General features: G+C 50.8%; 1 protein-coding gene across 16 annotated transcripts in view; it reads left to right on the top strand.

Annotated features, from left to right (window-relative positions):
* The window catches only part of MAPT (microtubule associated protein tau), a 110,351-nt gene extending 96,461 nt beyond the window's left edge, over positions 1-13,890 (top strand). For 12 of the 16 annotated variants that reach the window (XM_037808062.1, XM_037808061.1, XM_037808065.1 and 9 more), the window contains 4 exons: positions 5,486-5,578; positions 8,791-8,872; positions 10,167-10,279; positions 13,138-13,890. In XM_037808062.1, the coding sequence (XP_037663990.1) occupies positions 5,486-5,578; positions 8,791-8,872; positions 10,167-10,279; positions 13,138-13,353 (504 nt within the window). In that variant the 3' untranslated portion in view covers positions 13,354-13,890. The remainder of the gene's footprint in view (positions 1-5,485; positions 5,579-8,790; positions 8,873-10,166; positions 10,280-13,137) is intronic. The other 4 variants (XM_037808066.1, XM_037808076.1, XM_037808075.1 and 1 more) reach the window with 1 other exon arrangement.

Below are 13,890 nucleotides of genomic sequence, written 5' to 3'. Positions count from 1 at the left end.
ATATAGAGAAGCAGAAATTGCAATAACTTTGTTCTCTGACCACAGCATAATAAACCTGAAACTAATTGTATACGTATCACCACCATAGCCACGATTATTTGGAAATTAAAAGCTTTTCCTATGTAACGGCTTGTTCAGGGAGGAAATGAACACCATTTCAAAGTGCATTGGTGATGGGCTTGGGAATTACATGGAAGTGCCCCAAATTGTACTTAGAAGAGAATTCATAGTTTCAAAGGCATTTGTTATTAAAAAATAATTAATGACTGCAGCATATAAAATATGAAAAGAGTCAAAGGGTCAATCTTGGTAGGAGACGGTGGCCAAGGGAGGGCCTGGCCAGGGAGGATGGGCGTGAGGGAGAGGGTCACCCACACCCAGGGCCACCCACACTGTCAAGCATCACCACCGAGTCAGAGGAGACAGGACACACCCTTGTCCGGGGCCGTCAGTGGACTTTGAAAGGGCAGCCCCCATAGAGCTCTGGGTGCTCAGGCCGAAAGAGAGAGGACGGTGAAACTGCCACCTGGGGATTTTTAGAACAAAAGTAAAATAAAGATGGAACTGGAGCCTGCTGGGGTAGCCAAAGGAACGCGCACAAGTTTGGACTCAAGCTCTACGTGAGCGCTAACGGCTGACAGAGGCAGGCCCCAGCGAGGGGCGGGGACTGCTGTGATGGGGGCCAACAGCAAGGGTGGTGGAGGGCATGGAAGGAGAGAACCTCGGGGTCTGCTGTCGGCGGGAGGCAGAGTTGCAGTCGAGGCCTTCGAGAGCTCCAGCTGCCCTGTGGTTTGTGGCTTCCTCTGCAATGCCTACGGAAAATAACAGAGGCAAGCGCAGGGGTCCCAGTGGAAGCTGAAGAAGCAGGGAGTCCGGGGACCGCCCAGGGTGAGAGAGAGAGGAGCTCATGTGAGGCCGAGGCTGCATGGTCAGGAGAATTGAGGGGTAGCCGTCAGGGGTGAGAAGGTGCAGGGGTCATGGCCAGGACAGGGTATGGGGGCCTGAGCAGGGATGGCCTGCTTGGCTCTGAGCAGTGGCGCTAAAACCTCTTCCTCTGAGAATGTCCAGGATTTGCTGTTAACCAGGCCAGCTGCTTGGATGTGAAGGAAGGATGGAATAAACCAAAATGGACCTGCCACCAGCCCCACCCCAGTCCCAGGACAGGCAGGAACCTACCAGAACTGGAGGGGTCTGAGAGCCTTGGGCTGCAATATCCTAGGCAGCCACAAGATGGCGATGGAACCCTGCAGACATCTCTCCATTCTGGGGCTCAGCTCTCCATCAGCGTTGTCTTTCTCTCAATCTGTGTGCACGTGCGCTAGTGTTTGTCTTATGTGTACCTCCCTCTCTCTCTGTTCTTTCTTCACCTACCCTTCCTTCCCCCACCCTTGGTCTCTCTCTCTCTCTCTCCCCATTCACCTTGCATATCTTTCTGATTTCTCTCTCTCCAACCCTCTTCATTGCCTCCTCTTCTCATTCACCATTGAACAGAATAGACAACTGAAGTATTTTTTTTAATTTATTATATTTATTAGTAAAATCCCAATTGCCACTTAAAAAGCACATGTGGAGAACATTTATTTGGAGTAAATAGAGTTTGTACTCAGTGGGCCTGCGATGATTTTTCCACTTAGTGTCTGTGTTTCTGAAAAAGCTTGTTTAAATCAAGTCATTTTAGAGGACCTTGGGAGGGGCACTGTTCAAAGGAACAGTGTAAATATTTTTAAAGGAGGCTCTCTCCTGTTGTTTGATCTCTTCTTTGGCTAGTTGACGGGAAGTAGGTAGGTTTTCCTGTGTTAGTTCCCAGACTGACCACCTTGGACTTGAGAGGGCTTGGTGTGGGGGCCCAGAGCCCACCCCAGTTAAATTCGCACCCGGAGCATCCCAGCAGCAGCCCCAGTCCTCAGCACTGAGCCTCTTAACCACAATGAGACAAAGCCTGGCCCAGCAAGCACCAGGAGGTGGACACTGGCCAGCCTGGACACTCCTGGGGCAGGGAGGAGGGCAGGGAAGGAGTCTCTGAGAGACCTGATCCCAAAAGAACCAGATCAAGACCTAGTGAGCTTTGGGACTACTTTGAGTTCTCCAGGCCACAGAATAAACCAAAACAGACCTGCCCCTAGCCCCACCCCAGTCACAGAATCTCCTCCAGGGTCAAACCCTGACCACAGGAATTTCTGCCCTGACTAGGGATCCCCCGGATCAAAATTTGGAGCTCCCAAAACTTTGCTCTCACCTCTGATGGATATTTTTGTGTCTGTTTAGAGCTGGGACACAATATCATGTACACACTCTAGCCAAGAAATTAAGTTTCGGATTCTCATTACCTGATGCCAACCAGTACCCTGTAAATCTAAAATGCTGTATCGTGTGTTTGCAGTAATACATGTCTGCTTTGTAAATATCCTTGTGTCTATTGCCAAATATCCCAAGAGCTTGGTGCCTTTTTGTGGGTCAAGGAAAAACCACATGGAAGATGTGTTTAGGCCTGTGTTGTTGTGTAATGTTCCCTGATAAAAGACCTATTTGGTGAATTTCTTATACAGGTTAGTACAGAAAACAAAGTTATCTTCCTTGAAAATCTGGTCAGCTAAACTTTGTCAGCCAAGAAGAGTTATATAACCCATCACATTTCCCTTTTTACCTTGGCTTCTAGGAAGTTCGGCGCTAAATGATCAGTCTTGTAATTATCAGTCCAGGTGACCTCTGTTTCTTTTAACATTTTCCTTTAAGTTCTATTGTTTAATTTTACTTTTTTTTTTTTTTTTTTTTTTTTAATTCTAAACCACTCTAGTTCCTTTCTGAAAAGAGGCAAATCTTCTGGGAATTATCTGGTGGAAAGTTATGAATAAGAAATGATCCCGCAAAAAGAGTTTATGTGGGAATCCTTAAAATCTGAGGGTGCCAGGAGTTGATTCAAAGACTGTGCAATGGGTGACAGTGTGAGAATGCTGTCCAGCACTTCCTCCGAGCTCAAGACGAGGCCCAGGTGCTGTCTTAGGGTTCCCTTGCTGGCAGGAGAGAACGTCAGTGTTTGCCGAGAGGGCGTGTTCTCTGCATTTGGTTTATGAAGCAACAGCCTTGAGGGTAGCTCAGGGGGAAACTTTGCTGTCACAAAGGTAGCTCCAGGTTCTTGTGTGGCTCTGCCACTGCCTAGAGAAAATCACTGAGCCTCTCTGTAAAATGGGAGGAGGGGAGAATGGTGGAGAAAGGCAAAGTGGAATTAGATATTTATTCAACCTTTAAAGGCGGGATAGTTTCTACATTTTAAAACCGGAGAAGAAATTACAAAGGAAAAATTTGAGTGTATAAAAGTGTAAATGTTTGTATGTCAATCAAAACACACCAGCAAAAAAGGGAACAATGGATCAGTGTCAGTAATAATCAAAGAAATGCAGAAGAAGCCAACAGTGCAGTCCTATTTATTTCGGTTAAATTAATAAGCAAAATCATTTTTAAAAACACCCAGGGCTAGCAGCGATGTGGTAAAACTGGCTTTCTCAGAATAGTCACATGATCAATGAATGCAGCCCTTTTAGAAAGGCATCTGGCCAGTTGTATCACGAGTTTTTAGAATATTTCTTACTTTGGCCCCCAAAATTCTATTTCTGCTATAAAAATAACCCATAATAGGGAGAACACTCTTTGCAAGAAGATGTTTGTGTTGAGGCTGTTTATATTATTTAAAATGGACTCAACACAAATGCCTTAACTAGCACTGGAATGGGGTTCATGATATGGAATGTGATGAAAAATAATATTTCTGACGACTGTAGGAACATAGAGAATGCTTGGGATATGATGTCACTTGATAAAGTAGGGTATAAAATTGAATGTATACAATAATTAGTACTATGTATATAAAGACTACAAGGAAGTACACAAAATGCATTAGTGTTTGTGTTAGGATGGTAAGAAAAGTGTTTTAACCTTCTCCATTATCCCAAATCATAATGTTACGCTACTTTTCTAATGGAAAAAAAAAAGCATAGTTTTTAAAATTTTATTTCAAAGAAACATAAAAGAAAATGAAGACATGGGTTAGATATGTCTTCCCAGGCCTTTAGATACAGACCAGTAATATTAAGGAAACAAAACTGGGGGTGGGATTAGTATAAGATTACTGTATTTTTATTTTGTTAGGTTAAGAATGTTTCAAAATAATAAATAGTACCCACTGTCAGCATAATTTAATAAAGGAAAGGACATTTTTAACACCAAAAAGTAGAATGGACAAAATTTAGCTTCTTGAGAACTTTGCTATTGCATCCTCATTTCCACATTTTTTGGGGGACCTGTGAAGCCCTCATAGTGCCAGCTCTGGCCCTTTGGCCAGAGTTTGAGACCCTTCTCTTGAGATGTGCTCCAAGCCCCTGTCCAGCCAGAAGCCCCAAAGCCAGGCCAGCCCTGCCACAGACCCCCAGAGGTCCCTCCCAACCCAGAGTCCCAAAGGCAGCGACTGAGGTCTCAGGAACCAAACTGGCAAAGCTGGTTCTTGTAACCCCAGGTGGCAATTATTTATGGTTAATAAAAGCTAAGGCACATTGTTTCCAAACATAGAGCTCTTGAGGGGAAAGCAAACTTGGCAATGAAGAGGCTACCAGGCAAAAATGTAGAGTTCTAGATTTGTCACGGTTGCCTGTTATTTCATGGTGTTTGACGTGGCAACGTGGGTAAAAACTCATTCCCCACCAAAGTACAGATGATTACCATCTGAGGCACACCTGCTCACAGAAACGCTAAGAGTTTCTTATAAGTACCTGGTGGCACTTAAGGGCCGGTGGGCGATGGATGGAAGGAGAAGGCAAGGATCGTCATCCACGAGACAAAGTCCTTATGAAGAAGCATCTGTACGTATCTTCTCCATAAGGCTATTTTGTCCCATCCGTGAGGTCAGTGATTCTCAAGCCTGGCTGGGCATCTGAATCACCTGGGGAGATTTTCAAACAGTGCAGAGACTTGGGCCAGACTTACAGATTCTAACTCAAGGTCAAGGGTGGGGGCTGGGCTTTAAAAAAATATCCACGGGTGACTCTAATGCTGAACAGGCTTGAGAACAGCCACATAAAGTTCTTGGTGAATGTTCTGATGGGTCTGATAGCCTCTGTGAGTGAGGGTGCGGGTGGGACTTTCTTTTTAATGTAGCTGAGCCCATTTTTCACTCCATCCCAACTAGGGGACCCTTACAGGCTCCTGGAGGGCACTGCATAATACAATCCTTTTGTAGAACGAATAATTATTGCCTCTTGGTGGATCTGTTTTGCAAGCCCAAATGCTGTACAGCAGGGCCCACAATTCTGGGATCCCTTCCCCAGTCATCCAGAAGCTCAGGTCCTTCGGCTCCCTTCAGGCCGTGTGACTCAGACCACCGTGACTCCCCGGAATGCACTTTGCCGGCCCACCCTGATGGCAGGAGCGGAGCAAGCGTGCAGAGCGGCTGGGTCGGGTGTGGAGTGTCACTCAACCTTTTTTCTGGCTATCAAAGGTGCAGATAATTAATAAGAAGCTGGATCTTAGCAACGTCCAGTCCAAGTGTGGCTCAAAGGATAATATCAAACACGTCCCGGGAGGCGGCAGTGTGAGTACCTTCACACTTTCAGTGCACCATACTGTGGTTTTATTTTTTAAGAAGTGGCATGAGTGTATAACACTTGCAAGACATTGCATAGAATAAATCATTTTCAGGCTCAGGGCCTATCCATGCCCCCCAAGTCTGCCCAGATCCCCACACCAGTGTTCATTGTTCCCAGACACCCCTCTCCCCTGTTCTAGGCGGGGAGCCTCAGCATTTAGGGGTCTCTGGGCCTGTGAAGGCTGTGTAGGTAGAACAGGGAAGATGGCTGAACCACTCTCTGACCCCTACCTGGGAGGCAGGGTCCTCAGAGGATGCTGAGGCTTGGCCCCATGCCCACCTGCCTCCTGAGAACCCCACAGCCCCTGCCTGCGGTTGGGCTCCAGGTGGCGGCACCTGAGGCTGGGCTCCCTCACCTGCCCCCCCTCACCTGGGCAGGCTCACCCCTGAGTGGTTCCGCTGCGGACAGCTGGCCTGTTTGCTCTGACCAGTGGACACGAAGTTCTCACTGTCCCACCTCAGGGCAAGAAAAGCCCAGAGCCTGTTCAGCTTCCTCTCCTGCATTTGCAAAGTGATGAGCTGGCTCCTCGGCCTGCTCAGGTTTAAAACCAGCCCCACCCTCAAGGCAGAGACCCAGATGCCAAAGAGCGGAACCGAGGTGCCCCGAGTGGCCTTGCCCGCAGCCAGGTGTGACAGAGAAGGGTTGTTTGGGCCCTGGGCCTCGGTCACCAAGGTCCCCTTTTAAATGTGGCCTCCTCCGGGTGTTCCCGGGGCTCCCTGCGTTGGCTGTGTCCCTGCGAGATCCCGTGTAAAGTCGAGTTTGGGACTCGCCTCCTTGCTTCCCACCTGCCCACCGGATTCGCTCAGACGTGCGCCGTCAGCCTCCCGGTCGCTGCGCACTGGCTGTGGGTGCAAACTCCTCACCCGAGGCCCTGCCCTCCCACCCCCTCGCTCTCCCAGCCTCCGAGGTCAGCTGGAAGCAAACGTCCAACCGCCCTGGGAGCCCGCGGTCCCGGCGGCAGGGGGCGCCCGAGAGCTCTCCGAGCCCGCACCTCCACGGCGCCGGCGTCCAGTCCGAGGGTTTATTCTTGCAATGTGCTGCGGCGCCTGCCCCGCCACCGAGTCCCCTTGGTCCCCGGGGAGCGAGCACTTACCCGCGGCTGCTGCATGGCACTTTCTTAACGCTTCCTCCCCCAGTGTCCGCTGCGTGTCTCCCCGTCTGCCCCTAACCCTGCGCTCGGGTCCCACCCTGGCCTTGTCTTCAGCAAGACAAGGGGTGGGGAGGACCCCGCGCTGACGGGCTCCGTGTGCGGGTTGCTTGTTTTAGCGTTGATTCCTGCTTCTCGGGCTCAGGCCAGAGGAGGAAGTTCTGGTACTTTCTGGTGAGACTCCTGTCTGGTCCGCTGGCGGGAGGGGCTGCTGAGGCTGCGCAGTGGGTCCAGCTCCGGTGTGCTACAGATGCAGCCCGGGTAGCTCCTGCAGGCGGAAGCTGGGGAGAGCGCGCCTGGGGCAGCGAGGCCCATTCCCACTGGGGATGGGAGTTGATGGCTAAGGAAGGTGCAGGCCCAGGGCCTCAGGGGGCTTCCCCAGGGCCTGTGCTGCACTCTCTTCCAGCCTTGGGAGTCCTTGGCCTGTGGCCACTGCTTGTTTGCAGCAGGGGCCCTCCCCGGATGCTCTTCTCCTGGTATAAGGTTGTTGGGGGGCCTTCCCATTGCCAGCCTCAGGCATTTAGGGCCACTGGACCCCAGGATTTCCCCAGCCTGGAGGCCTCCTCTCCCCTTTTTCTATGCTGTTCCAGGTTCTGCCTTCTCCACCAACCCCACCGGCATTGTCTCCCACAAAGTACCTCATCCAGGCCAAGGGGCAAAGAGGAGGAAGTCTTGGTCACACCATTTGTGTCCACCTCCCTCGTGCAGGGAGGAGCTCTTGGTGCTCTCAGATGTCAGTGGAACGTTTCTTAGAATTGTTCATTTCTCACCCACCCCTCACTTGTGTCCAGGCTGCCACACCTGTGTCCTCCCCATGAACACACACGGCCACGTCCGTATCTCTTCTCCTCTCCACCCTCGATCAATAAGAGTATACCAACAAGATCTTAATGAACTCAAATAACTTGGGATTGTTGGCAATTAATTAGACCTAGTAGAAACCCCCTCCTTTATTTCTGGCGTCCTTGTTAAACCCACCCTCAGACACAAATGAGGCCATCTCTCCCCCAGGCAGCTCCTGTGTGGGCTCAGTGGAGAGTGGTCACATGCGGCCCTCGGCTACCAGGCCTGGTCGCTGCTGGGGACCCACTCACAGCCACGGCCTTGTGGAGACCTGCCTCTGGGGGCCCCATTCTCCATGGCGGGGAACCTGTGAGGTGCCCCTTGCGGGGAGCTGGCTCCTGGGCTGAGCTGAGTGGGCGGGAGGGAGGTGGGCAGTGAGGCCAGGCATGTGCTGTCCCCTTGGGACTGGTTCTGAGCCCTGGAGCCCCACAGGCCTCCCTGTGTGTGTCCAGGTCTGCTGGAGCTTGCTGAACACTAAACCGGTTTCTGCGGTGCTACCGGCCTGTCCTGTTGGTGCCGCCCTGCTCCTTTCCATAAAAACCAAGATGCCCAGGACACTTGGTGTGCAGAGGCACGGTGGGCCCTTTCCTCCCAGCTGCTGACCCATCATGGCCCTCCTGGTGGGCTGCTAGGCTTTTGCATCTGTGGAAACTTCTCCTGGGCTAAGCCCACCCATCTGCCCTAACATGGCCCTCTCCTCTTTGAGGCCCAGCAGGTCCAGGCTTTGCGCCTTTCTAACGAGCCTTTTTCAAATAAATGCTGCACCCAGTGATGGCTTCTCTGTCTCCAGTGAACGTGAGCTGTCGATTTCATGTCAGGAAAGGGAGTGATTCTTTTACGTTGAAGTGGCATTTGCTAAAGAGATGGTATGGTCCCTGCAGTTTGACAAGGTGTCTCTCCTTTTCCCTGGTGGTCTTTTGTCCTGCGGGGGCTGAAGACACTCCAGTCCCACAGTTGTTTGTTGAAGGAGTTTGCAGAATCCCAACAAGACAGTTTCCACCTTGACTAGGGTGTCTTACTGGTGGCAGGTAGGACCCATTGCCTGAGGTGGGCCTGGGCTTACACAGCCGCTTTTCGTTGGGTTACACCCATAAAAAAATAATCCTGTTTTATCCTTTGTCTTTCTGTCTCTTTCTGGCTCTTGCTTTCACTTTCTTTCACCTCCAGGTGCAAATAGTCTACAAGCCAGTGGACCTGAGCAAGGTGACCTCCAAATGTGGCTCATTAGGCAACATCCATCATAAACCAGGTAGTCCTCACGAAGGCAGGTGGGGAGCAGGAAGGTGCTGGGGGGAGGGGACAGGGTTGTCTGGGTGGTGCCTTTTTTCCAGTGCTTTCTCCTGAAGTGGCTGGGAAATACTTGTCTGATGGGTCATCATGGGGGGTGTTGAGGGTAGCGCTTGTTGTGGCCTGGGAGGCGTGGCCAAGACAAGGTGAGGCAGGAGGGGCGGGGCTGGTCCTACAAGCCAACCTGCTGCTCTCCAAGCAGACTGTATGGAAATCAGTTGACAAAGGGAATTTCTAAGACAATAGAAATGCCCTGTGTCACGTCATCCAGTGTGGTAGCCACCAGCCATATGTGGCGATTGAGCACTTGAAACGTGGCTAGTGCAGTTGAGGAACTGAACTGATTTTATTTAATTAAAATTGAAATCCCCACATGACCATATTGGACTGCACAGGTACAGATTCTAACTCCCTCCTGCCTTGGTTGGGCCCTGCTCAGGGTGGAAGCCTTTACTTGAGCCTTACTGTGAGAAGAGAAGGCCATCAGAAGCAGAGTCCAGAACGGGTCAAATTGTTTTGTTCCCTTGGGCATTTTCTGAGTTAGTCTCTCCCAGTGAAAAACGTCCCACCCCTGGTGCCACCATCTTGCCACACTGTGAGCAGCTTTCTCCAGTCCCTTTTTTCTGCCCAAGGAGGTAATGTGGGTTTCTCTCTCCCTCATGCCAGGTCTCCCACATCTGGGTGTGGCATTGGGTGTCCACGGAGGGAGAAGGGGTCAGGGTGCTTTCTTATTTTGTGTGTGTTTTGCCAGTTTTAATTTGAGATCTTGTGGGGCCGAAGTTTACCTGATGTCAACATAGGAAGACTTTGCTCATTGGAACCAACTAATTTAGAATTTAGAATAATTTCTCCTGAACTGAGCAGTAATTTATCTTTCCATTATCTAAGAAGAATGAGTTTGCCCGGTAACTGTTTGATGCACACCTTTATTAGAAAGAAGCAGCAAACTTTTCCCAAGCCTTTTGGAAGGCCTGACCGTTACACTACCCGCATTCTAAATAAAAGGGAGTCTTATCTACTCCTGAAGGTTGGTCTGTACTTGGAATCACTTACTTAGCCCTTGTCATGCTGTAAACCTGAAGATTGTGTCATGATCCAATCCCCTCCAGGGTAGTGGGACCTGAGCCTTTTTTGACCATGACCCCAGCAGCCCATGGCACTTTGCTCTGCAGACGGTGGCCCTTGGTTGGCGTCTGCTCTGTCCACTAAACCACAGAACAAGTTGGCCAGGTGCTATTGCGTGTGTTCTGTTCTAGGAGGGGGTCAGGTGGAAGTGAAATCTGAGAAGCTGGACTTCAAGGATAGAGTCCAGTCAAAGATTGGTTCCCTGGACAACATCACCCACGTCCCCGGAGGAGGGAATAAAAAGGTAAAGGGGGGCAGGGCGGGAGGAGGCTGCATTTGGGCCTGGGTGTAAATCAAGTCGAATGGACAAAGGCTGGTCCAGTTTTCCAGAGGAGGAGAAACGAGGATCCTGCACGGATTGGCTTGGACTCTGGGCAATACCCAGGACACTGGGTCTTGATTTCCGCTGCTCACTGCAATCACCTGAGGGGCTGCCTGGGCCCTACTCCTGGAGATTCTGATTCATTGGTCTGGGGTGCGGCCTGGACACCTGGATTGTGGAAGGCTCCATGGTGGTCATTTAATGCAAAGGAGAGGGCTGTCCTAGGCCCCAGGAAAGTAGCCACACCAGAGCCAGCCCGGGGGCACCAAGGACAGGTCATGGGCGCATAAGCTGGTTTTCAAAGTGGGTCACTAGGGAGTTAGGGCAAAACCATGATGCTGACATAGGCTGTCAGTTTTTGGCAACGCCTCTGACTGTCCTGGAAGTGTCCACACGGAGGCTGCGTCCCCGCCGTCGGCAGTTTCTCGCTCCCAGTCGTGCTCAGGTCTCTGCCTGTGTGAGCTAGAAAACCGGAGGGCAGCTTCTGGCTCCAGGTATCTGCGTGAGCACAGGAGCGTCCTCTCCGTTTCCCACCATGCCTGCCCTGGCGTTCTGGAAGTGGCTCCCTCTCCAGCCTCTAGTACCTCCCAGCAGCTGATGGGACCCCCGAGGCTGGGAGTGGGGTGCTGCCACTTGGATGGTCACCCGCTCTCCAGCTTCCCGCAGCACCCCCTTTGGTCTCCCTGACTCCAAGGTGGACCTAGAGTGGCCATACTTGCCATTGCGGTCGCATACTTGCTTCCCATGGTGCAGAAATACTTCTGGTGCCCAGGTCTCTTTCAAAAGTGAGAAAAAAGATGGACCAGGAGGCTGCATGCTTCAAGGGAAGTGAGGGGTGGGCCCCAGTTCTCCGGGCAAGTGGAAAACGTTCTCTGCAAAGGCCCAGCAGCTCTGCTAGTTCCCTTGCCTGCCCCAACCCTGCTTTAAGGCAGGGCTTCCCAGCCTGGGAGCTTTAAATGTACTGATACCTGGCCCCGCTGCCAGCCAGTCTGATTCAGTGGGTCTGGGTAGGGCCTGGGCGTGGGTGATTATTACCTTGAGTGAAAGGAGGCTCCACCCTGTCTCTGGAAGTTCCCGTGCCCAGGAAAAGGCTCTGTGCTTGACTCTGCTTGCAGGTGTCTCCTGGGCAAGCTCTCCAAGGCTGAGTTTCTCCTTTAGCAAAAGAGGATGGAAACACCTATGTCCAAGGGTGGTTGTGAGAAACCAATGAGACAATGTTCTAGAAGGTGCCTGGTGTGTTGTAGGCATCTAAGAACATGACTCAGAGCCAAGTTCAAAGTCGAATTTCTTGGCTCCTTCTGCTCTCTGTCCCCAACATTGGGGGCCTCCCTGCACCTCCTTCAGGGAGCTTGTGTTTCTAGTTCATTTCCGTGCTGCTTGGAAAGACACCACCGTCCTGGTACAAGGGGATTTCCCTCTTATTCAGTTCCTTCATTTCCTTGAGTGTTGAGCAGAATCGCTAACAAGCAGCGATGTGCAGGACCCTGCTCTTTCAGTTTGGGGGACGTGGGGACATGCCCAGGAATCTTTCACATTTTTCTGAAGAAGCAAAGCTTTTTAAAAACATTACTACAAGTGCTCTTATCAAAGCATATGTCAAAATGGCCTTTCAAATACAGCAGTATATGAAAGGGTTCTTTTTTCAAAGGAGTGACCCAACATGAACAAAAGTATGCACATAGTTTAAGTGGGAGCTGTTTTTTCTACCCCCCCCCACCCCCACCACTCAAGCTCTCTGCAATAGGGGCTCTTCACCTGAGGCTCATGGAGTCCAAAAATTGAGTGGAAAACTGTAAGCCTCTGTGTGTGCTTGGGCATATGTGCATGCATTTTTCTGGTTTTAGCAGATGCTCAAAGAGATCTAAGAGAACCCAAAAAAAGCTTGAGAACTGCTGTGCTTGTTTTCCATTAATAAGCCTGTGTCAACCTCTTGAGGGGTCATTAGGAGAGAATTATTGTGCCCCACTCACATCTCCAGCTAATGCTTTCTGCTTCTGAGTTTCTGGATATCCTCCGGAGCTAAGCCATCTGGGGCTCCTAGCTTTGTCATTCTCTCTCTCTTTCAAAAAGGGCTTTATCACATTGTGTTTTCTGTCACACCTTCAAATGCCACCCACAGTTGCTGCTATCTCCAAACTCCCCATCAGTCACTGGCAAAGGGGAGGACTATGTGCAGGTCATGTCTGTGGGGACGTTCCTTAGTCTTTGCCATTTGCAACGTGCCAGTATCTATCAAAATAAAATATGCGTGCCTTTTGGCCTAACAGTTCCACTTCTGGGATACACGTATACATGTGTGGCAGGTGCATACAAGGGTATTTGTTGCAGGGTTGTTTGTAATAGCGAAAGACTAGAAGCAACCTAAACAACCGTCAAGAGAGGAGTCCATAAATTTTGGTCCATCTGCCCTGATGGATTGCTTTGCAGCCATCAGGAAGAACAAGGAAGCTTGTTATGTACTGATAATGGAAGGTATAAAGTTTAAAAACATAAGGGCAGAGTGTGTGTATATTATGTTACCCCCTACACACATGCGCAGATATGTTTGAGTACGTGTGGAGTATCTCTGGGAGAGTACACAAGAAACAGAATGGTCACTGCCTTTACGGAGGGGAATTAGGTGGCTGGAAGGCTGTGTGCAAGCGTGTTACCTACTGAAAAACAAAAACCAGTGTCCCATCCACCACAGCTTCCTCCCACCAAAGGAGGGAGTTGGCAGGGCTTGCCCCCACGGCCCCCAGGCTCATCCTTTCACCCTCCGTCCCCTCCTCGTCTTGCAGATCGAAACCCACAAGCTGACCTTTCGCGAGAATGCCAAAGCCAAGACGGACCATGGGGCGGAAATCGTGTACAAGTCGCCTGTGGTGTCCGGGGACACGTCTCCACGGCACCTCAGCAACGTGTCCTCCACGGGCAGCATCGACATGGTAGACTCGCCCCAGCTCGCCACGCTGGCCGACGAAGTGTCCGCCTCCCTGGCCAAGCAGGGTTTGTGATCAGGCCCCCGGGGCGGTCAGTAATCGTGGAGAGAAGAGAGAGTGAGAGTGTGGGAAAAAAGAATAATGACCCGGCCCTTCGCCCTCTGCCCTCCCCCAGCTGCTCCTCACAGATCGGTTACCGGGTTACCCGGTTCATCACTTCACCTGCTTTTGTTGCTCGGCTTTGGCTCGGGACTTCAAAATCAGTGGTGGGAATCAGAGCAAATTTCATCTTTCCAAATTGATGGGTGGGCTAATAATAATAAAATATTAAAAAAAAACACCCCACTTTTAAAAAGATGGCCACACCCAACACTTCCTTGGGCAATTACTTCTTGTTTCTTTTATTTCCCTCTCCTCTGAGTAGAAGAGGGAGGAGAGGCTCTGAGAGCGGCTTCTGGGGAATTTCGAAGGACGGGGGCCCCTGCCTCCACTGGCCCCATCCTGGGGGCTGCACAGAGGCAGTGGCAGCAACAAAGCATTTGCAACTTGGTGCAATGGTGGAGCCAGGGGCAGACTGTGTCAACCTTGTATGTGCATGCTGGGGGTGGGAGA

This window comes from Choloepus didactylus, chromosome 18, assembly GCF_015220235.1.
Source record: "Choloepus didactylus isolate mChoDid1 chromosome 18, mChoDid1.pri, whole genome shotgun sequence".
Lineage (NCBI taxonomy): Eukaryota > Metazoa > Chordata > Mammalia > Pilosa > Megalonychidae > Choloepus > Choloepus didactylus.
The sequence above is the reverse complement of the archived record's forward strand: the minus strand, read 5'-3'. Positions and strand labels throughout refer to the sequence as shown.